The sequence below is a fragment of the Patella vulgata genome, chromosome 5 (genome assembly GCF_932274485.2).
Source record: "Patella vulgata chromosome 5, xgPatVulg1.2, whole genome shotgun sequence".
Classification (NCBI taxonomy): Eukaryota; Metazoa; Mollusca; class Gastropoda; family Patellidae; genus Patella; species Patella vulgata.
Window position 1 is genome coordinate 6,548,146 of NC_065883.2, and position 16,303 is coordinate 6,564,448.

The 16,303-nt window shown below is 37.8% G+C and overlaps 1 protein-coding gene across 1 annotated transcript; it reads right to left on the reverse strand.

Annotated features, from left to right (window-relative positions):
- Nucleotides 1–4,552: 4,552 nt before the first annotated feature.
- On the reverse strand, nucleotides 4,553–16,090 carry LOC126822134 (proteasome subunit alpha type-3). The gene is made up of 10 exons (XM_050550909.2): nucleotides 15,950–16,090; nucleotides 14,422–14,504; nucleotides 14,049–14,172; nucleotides 12,751–12,852; nucleotides 10,842–10,985; nucleotides 9,912–9,977; nucleotides 9,502–9,548; nucleotides 8,533–8,600; nucleotides 6,022–6,086; nucleotides 4,553–5,541 (listed from the first exon to the last, which is right to left on the reverse strand). The coding sequence occupies exons 1-10, from the start codon at nucleotides 15,968–15,970 to the stop codon at nucleotides 5,497–5,499; spliced, it is 765 nt and encodes a 254-aa protein (XP_050406866.1). The 5' UTR covers nucleotides 15,971–16,090; the 3' UTR covers nucleotides 4,553–5,496.
- Between the last annotated feature and the right edge of the window lie 213 nt (nucleotides 16,091–16,303).

Genomic DNA, 16,303 nt, shown 5'->3' on the forward strand with positions numbered 1-16,303 from the left:
CAATGTGTCATGGAATGAGACTCATGGGGAGGTCCAGCATAATGGTTTGGGGAGGAATCGGCCTGAACCAGGGAGTGGGCCCTGTGGTCTTACAAAATCGTGGTCCAGGGAGACGAGGCGGCATCACAGTGCGCTACATCGATCAAGCTTCTAGACCCCACGTCATACCACATTTCGCACGTCATCGAAACAACGTTTTCCAGCATGACAACGCCCGTTCCCACACCGCCAGAGTTACTCGGGACTTTCTGCAGCAGAACGGTGTCAACGTTACGCACTGGCCAGCCCTTAGTCAGGATTTAAACCCGATTGAACATCTTTGTGATGAAATTCATAGGAGACTTAATAACGTCGTACCGAGACAAAACACAGCCGATGGATTGCGCCAGGCTTTTCTGAGAGTTGGTGCTAGGTGTCAATGTGAAAGCGAAATATTGTATAAATTAAGATTTTTTTTTTACTTGGTTATATCACAAAGTGAATTGTAGAACTAATGTAATTTGTCGAAAGTCCAGATGTCAATTTACGAGATGTGGTGTAATAGAGCTAAATCTTTTTGCAGAGACCAAAAACAAATTTGTATTTGTCAATATTACAAGATTTTTTACCTTTGACTTGGTGCATTTTACACGTTACATTCAGAATTTGCAGCATTGGAGATGTACAAACACTAACAACATAGCACTGACTTTTGACTCAAATCCCCCGTCACAGTACATATCCTAACCAGGAAATTAAAACAATATTTAACTTCCAAATTCCTAAATTACAATCAGGGCCCGGAAGAATGGGCGGGAATAGCTGGGACACTTGTCAAGGAGTCCGGAGCCTAAATGTTCCCTGAGGTATTCTGAGTAATGGTCTTTGCGGAGAGACCCCCCCCCCCCCCTCCCCGTACTCCGCCCCGACTCCCCTGCGACGAGTTGCTTATCCAAGGGCATCCTTCTTATAAAATCTATCCAATATAGGTCTACTGCTGTTAAATTATGTCAACGCCCTTTACATTTAGGTAGGTTTAAACTTACCGTGTTAGTCAAAATGGACGGGTATATAAGCTGCTTTAAAATGCAATACATTTCACCGTATCTTAATCCATTAATTTATCCTCTGGTGACTGGTATGAAGGTTGGGTATGACACACCTGGTTGTCTATGGGGTCTGTTTAATATTTGTTACACACTGCTGATTATTGTCAGAATATACAGGTAGACTACAGCCTAATATTATCTATTAAACTTCCTGGATTCATCCCGACAGTGTGGTAAATCACGTGGTTCGGTCTAGGATTTCCGTAACCATATAGGGTTGGGTTAAGGGAGAGAAGAACGATACGGTTCATTATTATGTTACGTCATGGCTTCAGGTATCATAAGGTCTGGCATTGAGTCAACTGCCGTGATTTCGATTCGCCGGTTGTGCTTGATAAGGAGTAGGGTCGCCTGTCCAGCCTCGTGGGTTTTCTCCGTGTCCTCCCACTGCTAAAGACCCCTACGCGCAAGCGAATTATTGAAATTGATAACACACACAAGTACACACAAGTAATATTTTCATAAAACAAACAGTACATGTGTATCTACTGTATAGGGTTTCAACTACATGTCGACCTAGTTACCACCGGATTTGATTTAGATTTCTTATCAAAAGCCAAATACAGCCATTGCCTTGTCACTTGATTTGTGTGGGTCAAAGAGATTAATAAAAATGCAGGATATCGCATTAAGTAATTTTTCATACTCGCTACAAATTAGCAGAAATGTTGCTTCTTTTCGATTATGGCACACAATATGCATAAGCGCTGATCAGCAGGGGTCTTTTTGTATCGGTACCTCTGTATTTCCAAGTGATAAGTATGCCCACTGAGTCGATGTGTGGTCATAGTTTTCTTATGATCTCTTTTTTTAACAGAATATAAATATTACAATCTGATTAAAACACAGATCCTATTTCGTTTTTTTATAGTTCAAAATTTCGTTTTGCTTGTCTTTACTACACTGGGATGTGAGGGATTAGCAAATGCCGTGGTCTAAAGCATGGGATTGCCATATTTGGATTACCAGACTATGATTTTACTGTAGGATTTACCAGATATATCCTTGTTAGCTTATTTCTCTTTGCCACTGGTTCTAGCTAACGACGTCAATACATTAACCAGAGCACATTTTACGGAACTTAAATAACCTCTACAGTATATAGGCCCTATATAGTATTACAAATACATCCAAGGTAGGTCGACTTTAGCTACAATATTTGCAGCGGTGATAATTGTCTTATTCGCCGCTACAATTGATAAACACTGCGAGCCTTTGCGCAAGTAAAAATAGCTTCAATTACTAAATGTTCAACACATATCATCACAGTTTATAGGGAAATAAGTAATTATGTTACAAATAGTGAAGTGTGGAACACTGAAATCTAAATCTTATCCTACCGAACAGTGTATATTTTCGAGGTAGCCTGAAATAACGTGCGTGTTCTAATTCTAGTTCGGCGGCAGTTTTAAAAACGACAGGATTTTTATTAAATTTATGAATTTATGTGGTAAGATTCACCTCTATGTCAATGGACATTGGTTAATTATATGTTAAGCTATGTGCAGTACAGTTTGGGATCAACTTAATTAGAAATTAAGAGAGTTATAGGCCAGTGCTCAAAGGAAGTCATTAGAACGTTCCACTCACCCCACTGCTGTGGATGGGGAAATATTTGAAATTATTATCTAAAGTGGGTGCATCGTTATCAGAATTGGTTAAATAAGTGTGAAGATCATTAATATAAATATTGAAGAGGGTTGGACTGAGAACACAGCCTTGTTTTACATCCATATTTGAAATTATTGAATGAGATAGCCCATCGGTAGTTTTGAAGCGATACGTGGTGTTTCCATACATCGAGTATATGGGGTTAAATACATTGCCAGAGACGTTATGTTTTGGGAGTTTGAGAAAAAGACCATTTCGCCAAATATTTCGCACCTCTGACAATGGCGGGAATCACATCAACATTTCGCGCTGTTAACGCTCGTCCCTCTCACCCCTGCCCTTTTTCACACGGGTACTGTAAGAGGGAGTCACGGTGGCTAAGTGGGTAAGACGCTGACTCGCTAGCCTTGGGGTTGGGTGTTCGATCCCTGCATTGACCGGGAAAGTTCACTGGGATTTTCCCCTTGTCATTGGTGCAGGACTGAGGGAAAGACAAGGACATCTGTCTAGTCGTTCGGATGGGACGAAAACCGGAGGCCGTGTATACATTGGCATGCACGTAAAAGATCCTTGGCAATTGGATTTCGATACAAGAGTAAGCCATAGTGTCGCTGTCCGGGCACAATTTCCCTCATAGCACACTGTATGAAGTCTTCAATGACATTAGCAAGGTCGCATCCTAAACCACCAGCCCGCGATTTCCTCGTTCTCCCATTGAAAAACAACTAGGACTCGAGCTGTTCGGAGTTTTTCGCGGTAACTGAGCCAGAGTATACATATCTTAGAGCTGTTCGACAGTTCGGTGAATTTCCATAGCAGGGTTTGATCCAAGCTGGTCAACATCGATGTTGGAATGTGTGATCGCACCACACTCACGATAGTGTCGAGATCCAGAAGAATTTGCTTCGTTTCAGAATCGTCCACTTGTGATATAAAGTGCGAAGTTAGCGCCCGATCCAACAATTAATGGACACAAGATTGTCCGTTGGATCGCTTTCCCTTCTCGGATCTGATACTTTGAGTCCCGAACCGTCCATCAAATATCCGATCGCCCCGTATACATTCATCAAAAGTGTGGAACGGCCCAAGCATGACCACTACATCCTTCGGGTCTGGGCTCATTTCGACGATTTGAGATGCTTTGTAGAAAAGGGGCTCATCGAAAGTTACAACTGTCGGAAATCTCTGCCTCCCTGCAAAGTCGGAAAGGAACTGCAGCGTTGAAAAAATGCAGCTGAGATCGCTTGGGTGCATAACAATTATCGGAAGAAATAGTTGACGGGTATAATATTTATGATAAATGGCCATTACATCAGTCCAGTTTGGAGTCTGGGATGTGAATGAGCCGCTGACGCGCCACAACAAGTCCAAGGGTGAATATGGTGGTGATGGTAGTAGCGGCAGACGAATGAATTTTATGGCTCTGGGCAATTTTTTGCTGTCTCGAAACTCGCCGATATCGGAATCGTACACGTCTCTAAAATAGCCAAATCTAGGACCTTCTTCCTTGGTATCTGGGTAAATTGCTTGCCAAAAACCTGTGGATCATAATCGTACACTTCTCCGAAATGACCAAATCTACGACCCTCGTCCTTGGGATATGGGAAGACTAACATATGGTTTAATTTTATTTCAATAATTCGCTTGCGCATAGGGGTCTTTAGCAGTGGGAGGAAACCAGAGGACCCAGAGAAAACCCACGAGGATGGACAGGCGACCCTACTCCTTGTCACGTACAACCGGGGATTTGAAACCACGCCAGTCGACTCAATGACAGACTTTTTGATACAGCGCGCACGCTAAATATTCAACCATCCACCTCCCCCCCACATAACATATAACAAATTGGTTGCTTTCATTATAAACCATTTAATGATAAATAATTGTGAAGGTACATGACAAAGCTGATGTGATGACCAATAATAGATGATATATTTAATAGACAATCATCTCAATAAATTATATTACAGACCGGTTTAATAGGTGATGGAATTCATTTGAGATTTTTTGCACCAAATAAGCTCAAAATAAACAATTTAAAATACTTTGCATGAAAAGAAAAATGGGGGAAAAGATATTCAATATGGTAGTTATTAATGACACTAGATAATCCTTAGCTGTCTGTATTTTCCCAAAACCTGAGTTGTATGTTGGCTGATAATCATAAAGTTGGTTGTCTTGAAGAAAGTAGTAAAATCGTAAGTCTTCCATAGTTAGTTATAAAACTTATTGTTCGTTCGTTTATCAAGTTTAATGAAATAATAACAACTCCTTTCATATTCCCAGCAAGACCAGTAAGTTTAAACAGAGAACAGGGAGAGCTCTATTCCAATTTGAAATTTAAATTAAGGGCTTTCAATCCATTACTTTACCAGTCAGTCAATTATGACATATTTGGTTTACTTTATATGACATTTCTCCCAAATTATTATAAATTTATAGTGTTTTTACACATAAAAACTGTCAATTTAACTGTATTTATGGCATTTTAAAGATAATTCTGTGAAATTCAAATTTTATGACATGTATAAATTGACATGTATAGTTTCACTGCCTGTCAGTCCAGACCAGCAAATATGAGTGAAATAAGAACTCGGATTCAAAACATCTCCATTCCTTAAACAATATTTACATAATATCTTACATAAGTAAAATGGTATTCCCTGGTAAAAGCAGAAAAGAGCTCTCCCAGTTGTACCCTTGGTTAGAGTTCGTCAGTAACTGTGGAATATAGTGTTTAGTTTAAAACAATGTACAATTTTGTATGAATGAAAGATGTAGATATATTTTACTAGATCTATAATTCTTCTTCATCCGATTCATCAGACTCTTCTAACGCTTCCTGCAATAAAAATATCAAAGACGTATTTTATTTCGAGAATCAAGCAGCATCGTAACTGAACCCCATTATCATACAAACAAGCACCTGTCTGAGACATCATCAAGTACAAATTATCACACAACATATACAAGCCTGGACATAAGGTAACTTGTCCTAGACATTGTTCCGGGAGGGAGGGAGGGAGAGAGAGAGAGAGAGAGAGATGGGGTTTAACTAAACTCAATAAAAACTATGTAATTTCGTCACCAACATATGGGTAAATTTTATTTCAATAATTTGCTTGCGCATAGGGGTCTTTAGCAGTGGAAGGAAATCGGAGGACAAGGAGAAAACGCATGAGGTTGGACAGGTGACCCTACTCCTTGTCACATAGAATCGGGGAATCAAAACCACATTCAATGGCAGACCCTGTGATAAAGCACATGCACGCTAAGGTATTTTTCTGAATAATTCTATCATTAAATCAAGAATAGAACAAACCTTTGCATATTTTTCTGCTTCTACATAAATATCTTTTGGTACCAATTCATGTTTACCACCAGTAACTAAAACATACAAATAGTAATTAAACGGACCATAATTATAGTGAGCTAACAGTCTAATTAAAAGGACCATAATTATAGTGAACTAATAATAGTCTAATTAAATGGACCATAATTATAGTGAGCTAACAGTCTAATTAAACGGACCATGATTATAGTGAGCTAACGGTCTAATTAAACTGAATATTAATATATTTTACAGTGAGCTAACAGTCTAAACGGATCAGTCTAATTAAACGAACCATAATTATAGTGAGCTAATAATAGTCTAATTAAACGGACCATAATTATAGTGAGCTAACAGTCTAATTAAAAGGACCATAATTATAGTGAACTAATAATAGTCTAATTAAACGGACCATAATTATAGTGAGCTAATAATTGTCTAATTAAACCGACCATAATTATAGTGAGCTAACAGTCTAATTAAACGGACCATAATTATAGTGAGCTAACGGTCTAATTAAACTGAACATTATTATATTTTACAGTGAGCTAACAGTCTAATTAAACGACCCATAATTATATTTTATAGTGAGCTAACAGTCTAATTAAACTGAACATTATTATATTTTACAGTGAGCTAACGGTCTAATTAAACTGAACATTATTATATTTTACAGTGAGCTAACGGTCTAATTAAACTGAACATTATTATATTTTACAGTGAGCTAACGGTCTAATTAAACGAACCATAATTATAGTGAGCTAACGGTCTAATTAAACTGAACATTACTATATTTTATAGTGAGCTAACAGTCTAATTAAACTGAACATTATTATATTTTATAGTTAGCTAACGGTCTAATTAAACTGAACATTACTATATTTTATAGTGAGCTAACGGTCTAATTAAACTGAACATTACTATATTTTATAGTGAGCTAACAGTCTAATTAAACGAACCATAATTATAGTGAGCTAACGGTCTAATTAAACGAACCATAATTATAGTGAGCTAACAGTCTAATTAAACTGAACATTACTATATTTTATAGTGAGCTAACAGTCTAATTAAACTGAACATTATTATATTTTATAGTGAGGTAACAGTCTAATTAACCTGAACATTATTATATTTTATAGTGAGCTAACAGTCTAATTAAACTGAACATTATTATATTTTATAGTGAGCTAACGGTCTAATTAAACACATCATAATTATATTTTACAGTGCACAAGCGTAAATGAAAAGAAATGGATCTATACTATTTTGTCGAGAGACATAGATAGTTGGAGCGAGAGATGGGGTTTAACCATGTTCCTGAAGCAACGACCGCAAGTTTCACAAGATCTGGCCGTTGCTTGTTTACTTCGAAATTTCCGAACTTATAGCTATGTTATCTACAGACACGTGAGCAGTAGCGTCCGATCAGAGGTTGTGACATCGTGACCTCCATGGAAAGTTTGACATTGAATGAGCCTTGAACTTTGCAACTCGATTATCACAGGTAGACATTTTAGATTGAAAGCGTGAGACTTGGTATTCGCAACGATAGAGAAATCTGAGAGGCTCACAAGTTGGGCTTGTATCCAATCGAAATTAGTGCTGAAATATGTAGGGTATAATGTGAAGGCCTTGATAAGATGTACTAGTTAAAGCGAGATCCAGCCTTCTATTAAAGATGGGATTTAACATGCACCACAAGACATAAACTACTTCATTATGGGACTAACATTTGGTTCAACTTTATTTCAATTATATGAGTTGAATGTTAAGGTTTTTAGCAACAGGAGGAAATTGGAGAACCCAGAGAAACCCACGAGGTTGGATGGGCGATCCTACTCCTTGTTACTTACAGTGTGTAAATAGTTCAAACCCTATGAGTTGTAGGAAATGTCGTCTCAATCCAGTAATTAAAAATGTATTCTGCACCCACGAACATAGAGAGAAGGGTTTTAACGCCAACGGACTAACATATGGTTTAATTTTATTTCAATAATTCGCTTGTGCGTCAGAGTCTTTAGCAGTGGGTGACAGTACATAAGGTTGGACAGAAATGAAATGAAATGAAATGGGGTTTAACGTCCTACTGTTCTGCTCCTATACTGGGCTAATGAAGACTGGCATACGCCATACAGTGTGCTTTTAGGGAAATTTTGCCCGGGCAGTGGCACTATGGCCTACTCTTATATCGAATTCCAACTGCCAAGCGATCTTTTACGTGCATTCCAATGTTTACACGGGACCTTGTTTTTTGTCTCATCCGAAGGACTAGACAGCTGTCCTTGCCAGGCCCTCCGTCCTGCATCACTGACAAGGGGAAACCACGTCGGAAAATCGGGATGAATTTTCTCGGCCAATGCAGGGATCGAACACCCGACCTCCAGGCTAGCGAGCCAGCGCCTTACCCACCTAGCCACCGTGGCTCCCAAGGTTGGACAGGCAACCGTATTAAAGTTGCTAGTTATCCATAAAGTTGTGTTTTGTATTATTTTTAATACTTACTTTCTCCAACCCAACTTAATTCTAGTTCAAATGCTTTATCTTTTACTTCATCATGGACAACATATATACTGAAACATACAATAATACAAATGAAACTGGGTTTAATGTCATCTCTCTCGACTCCATCCAGGCTAATGAGAGAGAGAGAGAAATGGGGTTTAACGTCCACTCGACACAAACTAGGTCATTTCGGGACTAACATATGGTTTAATTTTATTTACATAATTCGCTTGCGCGTAGGGGTCTTTAGCAGTGGGAGGAAACCGGAGGACCCAGAGAAAACCCACGAGGTTGGACAGGCGACCCTACTCCTTGCCACGTACAACCGGGGATTCGAAACCATGCCAGTCGACTCAATGACAGACTTTATGGTACAGCGCGTGCACGCTAACCATTCAGCCATCCAACCCCCCTCCAGGCTAATGAAGACGGGCATATGCCATGTACAGTGTGCTAAGAGGGAAATTTTGCCCAGGCAGCAGCGCTACAGCCTACTCTTATTTCTAACTCCCATTATAGTGTCACAAGCCAAATGAAATGGGGTTTAACGTCCTACTGTTCTGCTCCGACTGGTCTAATGATGACAGGCGATGGGAGAAATTTTACACGGACAGCAGAGCTACAGCTTTTTCCTTTTTCAAATTCCAATTATTTTGTCACATTCCAAATGAAATGAAATGGGGTTGAACGTCCTACTGGTATGCTTTGACTGGGCTAAGGAAGACAGACATACACCATACAGTGTACTACTCTTATATCAAATTCAAACTGACAACGTATCCTGCACAACACTGGAAAATCCTGACCATTGATCCCAAGCGGCTAAAACAACAAGCAATAATTAGCTCTTTGTAATGGAATCGGAATTAGATGGACTGATGATACCATAGTGTCCGGTTCATTGGTTTATTAATTGACTATTTCTGAATTGTTTTGTTATAAAATAATTAAATGTTTTATTTTTCTTACATTTTTGCTACTTCTTTCACCAGTTCTTTAATTGTCATATCTTTCACCTAAAAAAACAACAAGGCAATAAACAGACATAATAAAATAGGTCTTTCATAGAACAGAAATTATGAGTCAAAATTCAGGACTGGAATTCAGATATTACCGGCCATATTCAGAGTGATTCCTAAACAGATTTTATTACAGATTATGGAGTCTAACTTGAGCACTCCCTTTATTTGTGGTCTCTGTATTGATTGTGGATGAATTCTTGCCACGGATAATTCGGTGGCAGCCCCTGACATCAATTCAGGTTCGGTACCGAGATTCAAAATTCACCACCAATATGCCCCAATGATGAATGATAAGAGATGTAATTTTTGTATTCAATATTCCTCAATGATGAATGGTAAGAGATGTAATTTTTTTACCTTTAATTTTTCTATTTCTGTTTTTGCATTTTGCTTGGCTTTTCCTGCAGCACATCCATGGTAACCCTGTAATAATACAGAGAGAGAGAAATGGGGTTTAACGTCCACTCGACACAAACTAGGTCATTTCGGGACTAACATATGGTTTAATTTTATTTCCATAATTCGCTTGCGCGTAGGGGTCTTTAGCAGTGGGAGGAAACCGGAGGACCCGGAGAAAACCCACGAGGTTGGACAGGCGACCCTACTCCTTGCCACGTACAACCGGGGATTCGAAACCACGCCAGTCGACTCAATGACAGACTTTGTGATACAGCGCGCGCACGCTAACCATTCAGCCATCCAACCCCCCTGTAATAATACAATCATTTAACAATATCTTAAATATTTTTGTATCAGAGAGAGAGAGAGATAGGGATTAACGTCCACTGACACAAACTAGGTCATTTCGGGACTAACATATGGTTTAATTTTATTTCAATAATTCGCTTGCGCATAGGGGTCTTTAGCACTGGGAGGAAACCGGAGGGCCCGGAGAAAAGTTTTTGTATCAACTGTTTTATCTAGGATTTTTTTGTCACCATTTTCTCTGGTTTTGTGACTTGGGGCATGTATAGGCTAGCTCACTAATCTGGAGATCCTAGGTTTTGAACCCTGTGTTGGCCGAAATAGCTCCATATGATTTTTCAGAATTGTTTCCCCTTATTAGTGGTGCAGGATGGATGAAAACCCAAGGAACAGCGTCTCTAGATATTGTTGTGTTATCGTTTTGGACTGTGCTTTGGATACTGCACAGTATAAATAGACTATTCTCATATCACTCAACATGAATTTTTTGTTCAAAAGCCTTATAAAACATTTATTTCTAACGGCAATAATTATATAACTTCTGTTGAGTTATCTCCCTTGACCGACTATTATCATACTAACCCATGCGACACCAGATGGATCTACTAAATATAATTCTGGACCTTCAGCTGAGTAAGCACCTAGAATCATTCCAACACCAAATGGTCGAACAGAACTGTATAATGTGTGAGCATGAACATACATAGATACTTGATCTACCAAGTACTGAAAAAAATAAACAAAACAAGGTAAACTTAAAACTAATAAATCTCTTAACATCATTTCAGGGACTGTTAATCTCTTGTAAACATCATTTCAGGGACTGTCAATCCCTTGCAGGCATCATTTCAGGGACTGTCAATCCCTTGCAGGCATCATTTCAGGGACTGTCAATACTTGCCAACATCATTTCAGGGACTGTTAATCCTTGCAAACATCATTTCAGGGACTGTCAATCCCTTGCAAACATCATTTCAGGGACTGTCAATCGCTTGCAAACATTGTTTCAAGGACTGTCAATCCCTTGCAAACATTGTTTCAGGGACTGTCAATCCCTTGCAAACATTGTTTCAGGGACTGTCAATCCCTTGCAGGCATCATTTCAGGGACTGTCAATCCCTTGCAGGCATCATTTCAGGGACTGTAAATCCCTTGCAAACTTTAATATTGTGAAAGTTGAATCTCTAAAAGGGGAGAGAGAGAGAGAGAGAAATGGGGTTTAATGTCCACTCGACACAAACTAGGTCATTTCGGGACTAACATATTGTTTAATTTTTTTTTATTTCAATACAGGGTTCCCGCGGCTTCGTCAAACATTTTTTCAAGGATATTCAAGGATAAATTTACGTCAAATTCAAGGATTTTCAAGGACATTTTTTAGCCTAAAGTTACAATTTTTCATCTTAAAAATAACCAAAACATTACCAACTATCGTTATAATCTCATATTTAAAAGGAATTGAAGACATTTGAAACAAAATTAAGGATCTCAACTGAAATTCAAGGATATTTTCCTATTTCCGCGAAATTCAAGGATATTCAAGACCTTGAAAATGAAATTTTAAATTTAAGGATATTCAAGGACCGCGGGAACCCTGCAATAATGCGCTTGCGCCTAGGGGTATTTAGCAGTGAGAGGAAACCGCAGGACCCGGAGAAAACCCACGAGGTTGGACAGGCGACCCTACTCCTTGTCACGTACAACCGAGGAATCGAAACCACACCAGTTGACTCAATGACAGGCCTTATGATACAGCACACATGGTAACTATTCGGCCATCCAACCCCCCTGAATCTCTAAAAGGAATCAGTCCAATAATGGTTCTGTTCTATGCAGTATTTACAAAGATATGATGAATTAAAAATTTGTTAGCATTCAGTATCCACTGGCAACAATATAGAGAATAGAGTCAACAAAGGCAACTCCACATGAAATCTTTCCATGAATGAATATAAGTCATTGATATTTTGATTTCTCAAAAGTACAAATGACAGACAAATCTACCTAGAGCATTTAATTAGCTAACAGATAGATAGAGAGAGAGAGAGAGAGAGAGAGAGAGAGAGAGAGAGGGAGAAATGGGGTTTAATGTCCACTCGACATAAACTAGGTCATTTTGGGACTAACATATGGTTTTTTAATTTTATTTCTATACTTCGCTTGCGCGTAGGGGTCTTTAGCAGTGGGAGGAAATCGGAGGACCCGGAGAAAACCCACGAGGTTGGACAGGCGACCCTACTCCTTGTCACATACAACCGGGGAATCGAAACCCCGCCAGTTGACTCAATGACAGACTTTATCATACAGCGCACACGTGCTAACCATTCAGCCATCCAACCCTCCAAATTAGCTAACAATATAGACCTTACATTGTAACCAGACGGGTATCTTTTAATCTTGTGCACCTTCTTTCATATTGGTTTAATATTAAATCTTTGTTTAAAAATTTGTAAAAATCATTAATTCATCTAACAATATAGACTTTACTTACTTTCAGGGGAATAGATGCTCCAAAATTTGATCTGTAATTAGACGCTTCGTCTCGGGATATTTCAACTAAATGTCGTGAATCTGCTAGTAATCCAGCAGTCGCCTGTTATTAAAAGTTGAATATGTTCAGAAATATAACGAATGTCTTTGAATTCATATATGTACAGGTAATTTTATTTTATTTACGTGCTATACTATATACCGGAAAACACTGGAAAACTACCGGAAAAAAAACCATGTTATACTGAATACCGGAAAACACTGGAAAAACACTAAATACCGGAAAACACACTAAATACTGGAAACCACCCTAAATAGGTAACCCGGAGAAGGGCTCTACTATAAACTGGAAATTAACCCTAACTCAGGCACACAGAGGACCAGGCTCCGGGTTACCAAGTTAGGCTGCCAGTCTCCGGGTTACCTATTTAGGGTATTTTCCGGTATTTGGTGTGTTTTCCGGTATTTAGTGGTTTTCTGGTGTTTTCCGGTATTCAGTATAAAATTGTGTTTTCCGGTATATAGTACTGCCGTTTATTTACATATTCAGGGGCCTCATTCAAAAAAATTAAAATTAAGGTACTCTCAAGATCCAGCCATATTACTGCCTGTAGATCAAAAAGGTTGACAAATTTTAGCTCTTGGACTCTAGGTCAGTGAAATTTACTAAAAATACTTAATTCTTAATATATTTTAGTTTAAAGGGGATTAGATAAAGAGTTGACAGTTCTCGCTATAATAGATAAAAAATTAGATAACGTAAAGAGAATATGCTGAAAATTTCAATTAAATTGATCCACTCTGAACTGTTTGAATATTAGGCTAGTCTTGATCATCATTACTAAAGTCGGTACGATAAAAAACATAGTCTCGATTATCCACTTTTACGTTTAATTATCCTTCACAAAATGTATTTCAACCCGTTGATTATGGTCTAGATAAATTAATTAATGTCTAATTAATAATTTAGATAACATTTCAGGCATAAAGAAAGACCTGCAATAGGCAGATTTATCTCTTGCATAATGTATGTTTAAGTTTTTGTGAATAAGTCCATAGTATTAATCATAAAACATTATTTCAAAATACTGAAGTTTTTCGCTTACTGTATGCTTCAGGCTTCAGGTTTATAGAGTAAAAGATGCTAGTCAGATTGTGTAAACCAGAAAGTTATTCAAGAAACCCTACTCTACTCGAAACCACATCATTTGACTCAATTACAGACCTTAAGGTCTAAAGCACATACGTTAGCCCTTCCCCTTTGTGCTTTGTGGGCAGATAAATAATATTGATACTTACTGCTCCTATATGTCTGTCTATATTAAACAGTCTTTTATTGGCACCAACTTCATAAAGTTTAGATGTGACTAATTTCTCTACACCAAATACAACACCATCTTTACCTCTGATACCAATAGCAGTTCTAGATGAAAACAAATAAAACGCAGTTATACCAATAGCCAGAGAAAGAGAAATAGGGTTTAATGTCCACTCAACACAAACTAGGTCATTTCTGAACTAACATATGATTCAATTTTATTTCAATAATTTGCTTGCTCATACATGTAGGGGTCTTTAGTTGTGGGAGGAAACTCATGCGGTTAGACCGACAACCCTACTCCTTGTCGTCGCATACGGTGCTATAAGAGAAACAGGTACTTTTACAACCTACCCACTATTTTCCACTGCTTTCTGTGCATATTCTACCTGGAAAACTCGGCCATCAGGTGAAAACTGAGACGCTGATAAATCATACTGAAATATTAAAAAATATAAAGGTTTAAGACACTACTGTGTTGCTCCAAAAGAGATAATAAAGATCATCGTATACTATGCACTGGACTGACTGGAGGATCTTTAATTTTTAGTCCCATCCAAATGACTAAGCATTTTAAACACACCATTTATTGCAATTAATGGTAAATATCCACAGCTATATCTACCATCAGTCTGAGACTTGGCTTGGTGACAACGGTCACCTATACCTGTAAATAGTTTCCAACTTTACTCTAGGTTTTAAATTCTGTATGGTTTGACACACATGCTAGTAGGGTGCCCCACCATAAATAAATATCTTCAAATTTCGACAATTATACCACAATATTTATATATAAAACAAGCCTTAACTTAGTTTCTCATATTTATAGTTACTAAATCAACGGTCATGTTGTAAGCTTTTAAACATCAACATAAAAAATAGACTGAAAAGGTAAACGACAAGCGGCCATTACATTCAGGTATTTTTTAGTGCAAAATAGGTTATGTGTCCTTGGTTTGAAAATAGTCCCGCTCAACCAGTCTACTCTGTCTACCGATCGTTCTCTCGCTGATTGCCAGGCCTAGATAATCAACACTATTTTCTACAAACTTTACAGAAAGCTAGATCAACAAATCTAATTTAGTAACATACGAGTTAGGCAACTCAACATTGTTTTGAGTTCCTTATAATAGCAATTTTAAGAAAAATACTACTAGTATTCTATTTTTGCTTAATCGGAAAGCTTCGAAGATATTAATTGAACTAAACCTAATTTTCTAAAGCTGCTGAAACAACCAACAAGTTAACAAGTTAAATTTTCAGAATTGTTAACAATAGATTTTTTACAGTTTTAATAGCTGATAGAAAACTGTGTAGAAAGTTTCACGTGCGATGGTTATTTGGCTAATTGAATCTATTCTGGATTATGCATTTGGTCCGTGTCTACATAATCACTTGGGAACTTGTCATTTCAGCGTGAACAACAATTGAGTGAACATTCGCTGTGGTGAGTTCAACTTATACTAATACTGCAAATTTTGACTGGGGGGGGGGGGGCACTATTCCCTTATTGTTAGTTTGTTATATGCTAGCCCTTGGATCCATTCAAAATCCACTTTGACTTTGTGACACCTGAACGATTGATAATATTATTCGTTTGTTGTTTGTGATTTCTGTAATGTCTGTAGATTTGTCGTGTACTGTAGTTGTTTGTGTGTGGTGCAGTTCCCCTGCTCGTACTCCCAACTTCGTGGTAATATGTGTTCGTTATTTTGTAATACATGCAATCATCGAATATACTAGACTTGGATTCCTCAAAAAGCGCTTTTTTGATCGACAGTTTGTTTAATAAAAATGAAAATAACAAAACAGATTCTACAGGCATCAACACCGCAAATTAAACATGACAGTGGACTTAAAATACAGACAATATCCAACTTACTCCTGTTCCAATAGAACTCATTGTGCAAATATTACTGTAAAAACAATAAATTTGTTTTTATTTCAAGCCTATTTTGCTGTTCTGTTCGATGCTAAGTCATGCAGCTTCAGAAACAAATCAATGCGCACGCGCAATAAACAATATCCGTTTCCGCTATGAAATATAAAAATATAAATTATTATTAAACAAAACAAAATATTCATATAATTGTATGATATTTTTAAATAAATTAATTCTAAGTATCCACGTCAGTAAACTGTGACACTAAGAGATATTTGGTTACTGAAATATCTCAGTTTGTTTAGAATAAGTCATGGTATGTTTGAGAATTCGTTTATCTGATTATTAAAGTAG

Excerpts from the sequence above, each read along its gene's own strand:
- LOC126822134 (XM_050550909.2), bottom strand. The coding sequence starts at position 15,970 with ATGAGTTCTATTGGAACAGGA. Across the intron at positions 9,549-9,911 it reads CAGAAATAGAAAAATTAAAG|GTGAAAGATATGACAATTAA; the intron begins GTAAAAAAATTA and ends TTGTTTTTTTAG. Across the intron at positions 5,542-6,021 it reads AAGCAGAAAAATATGCAAAG|GAAGCGTTAGAAGAGTCTGA; the intron begins GTTTGTTCTATT and ends TTTTTATTGCAG.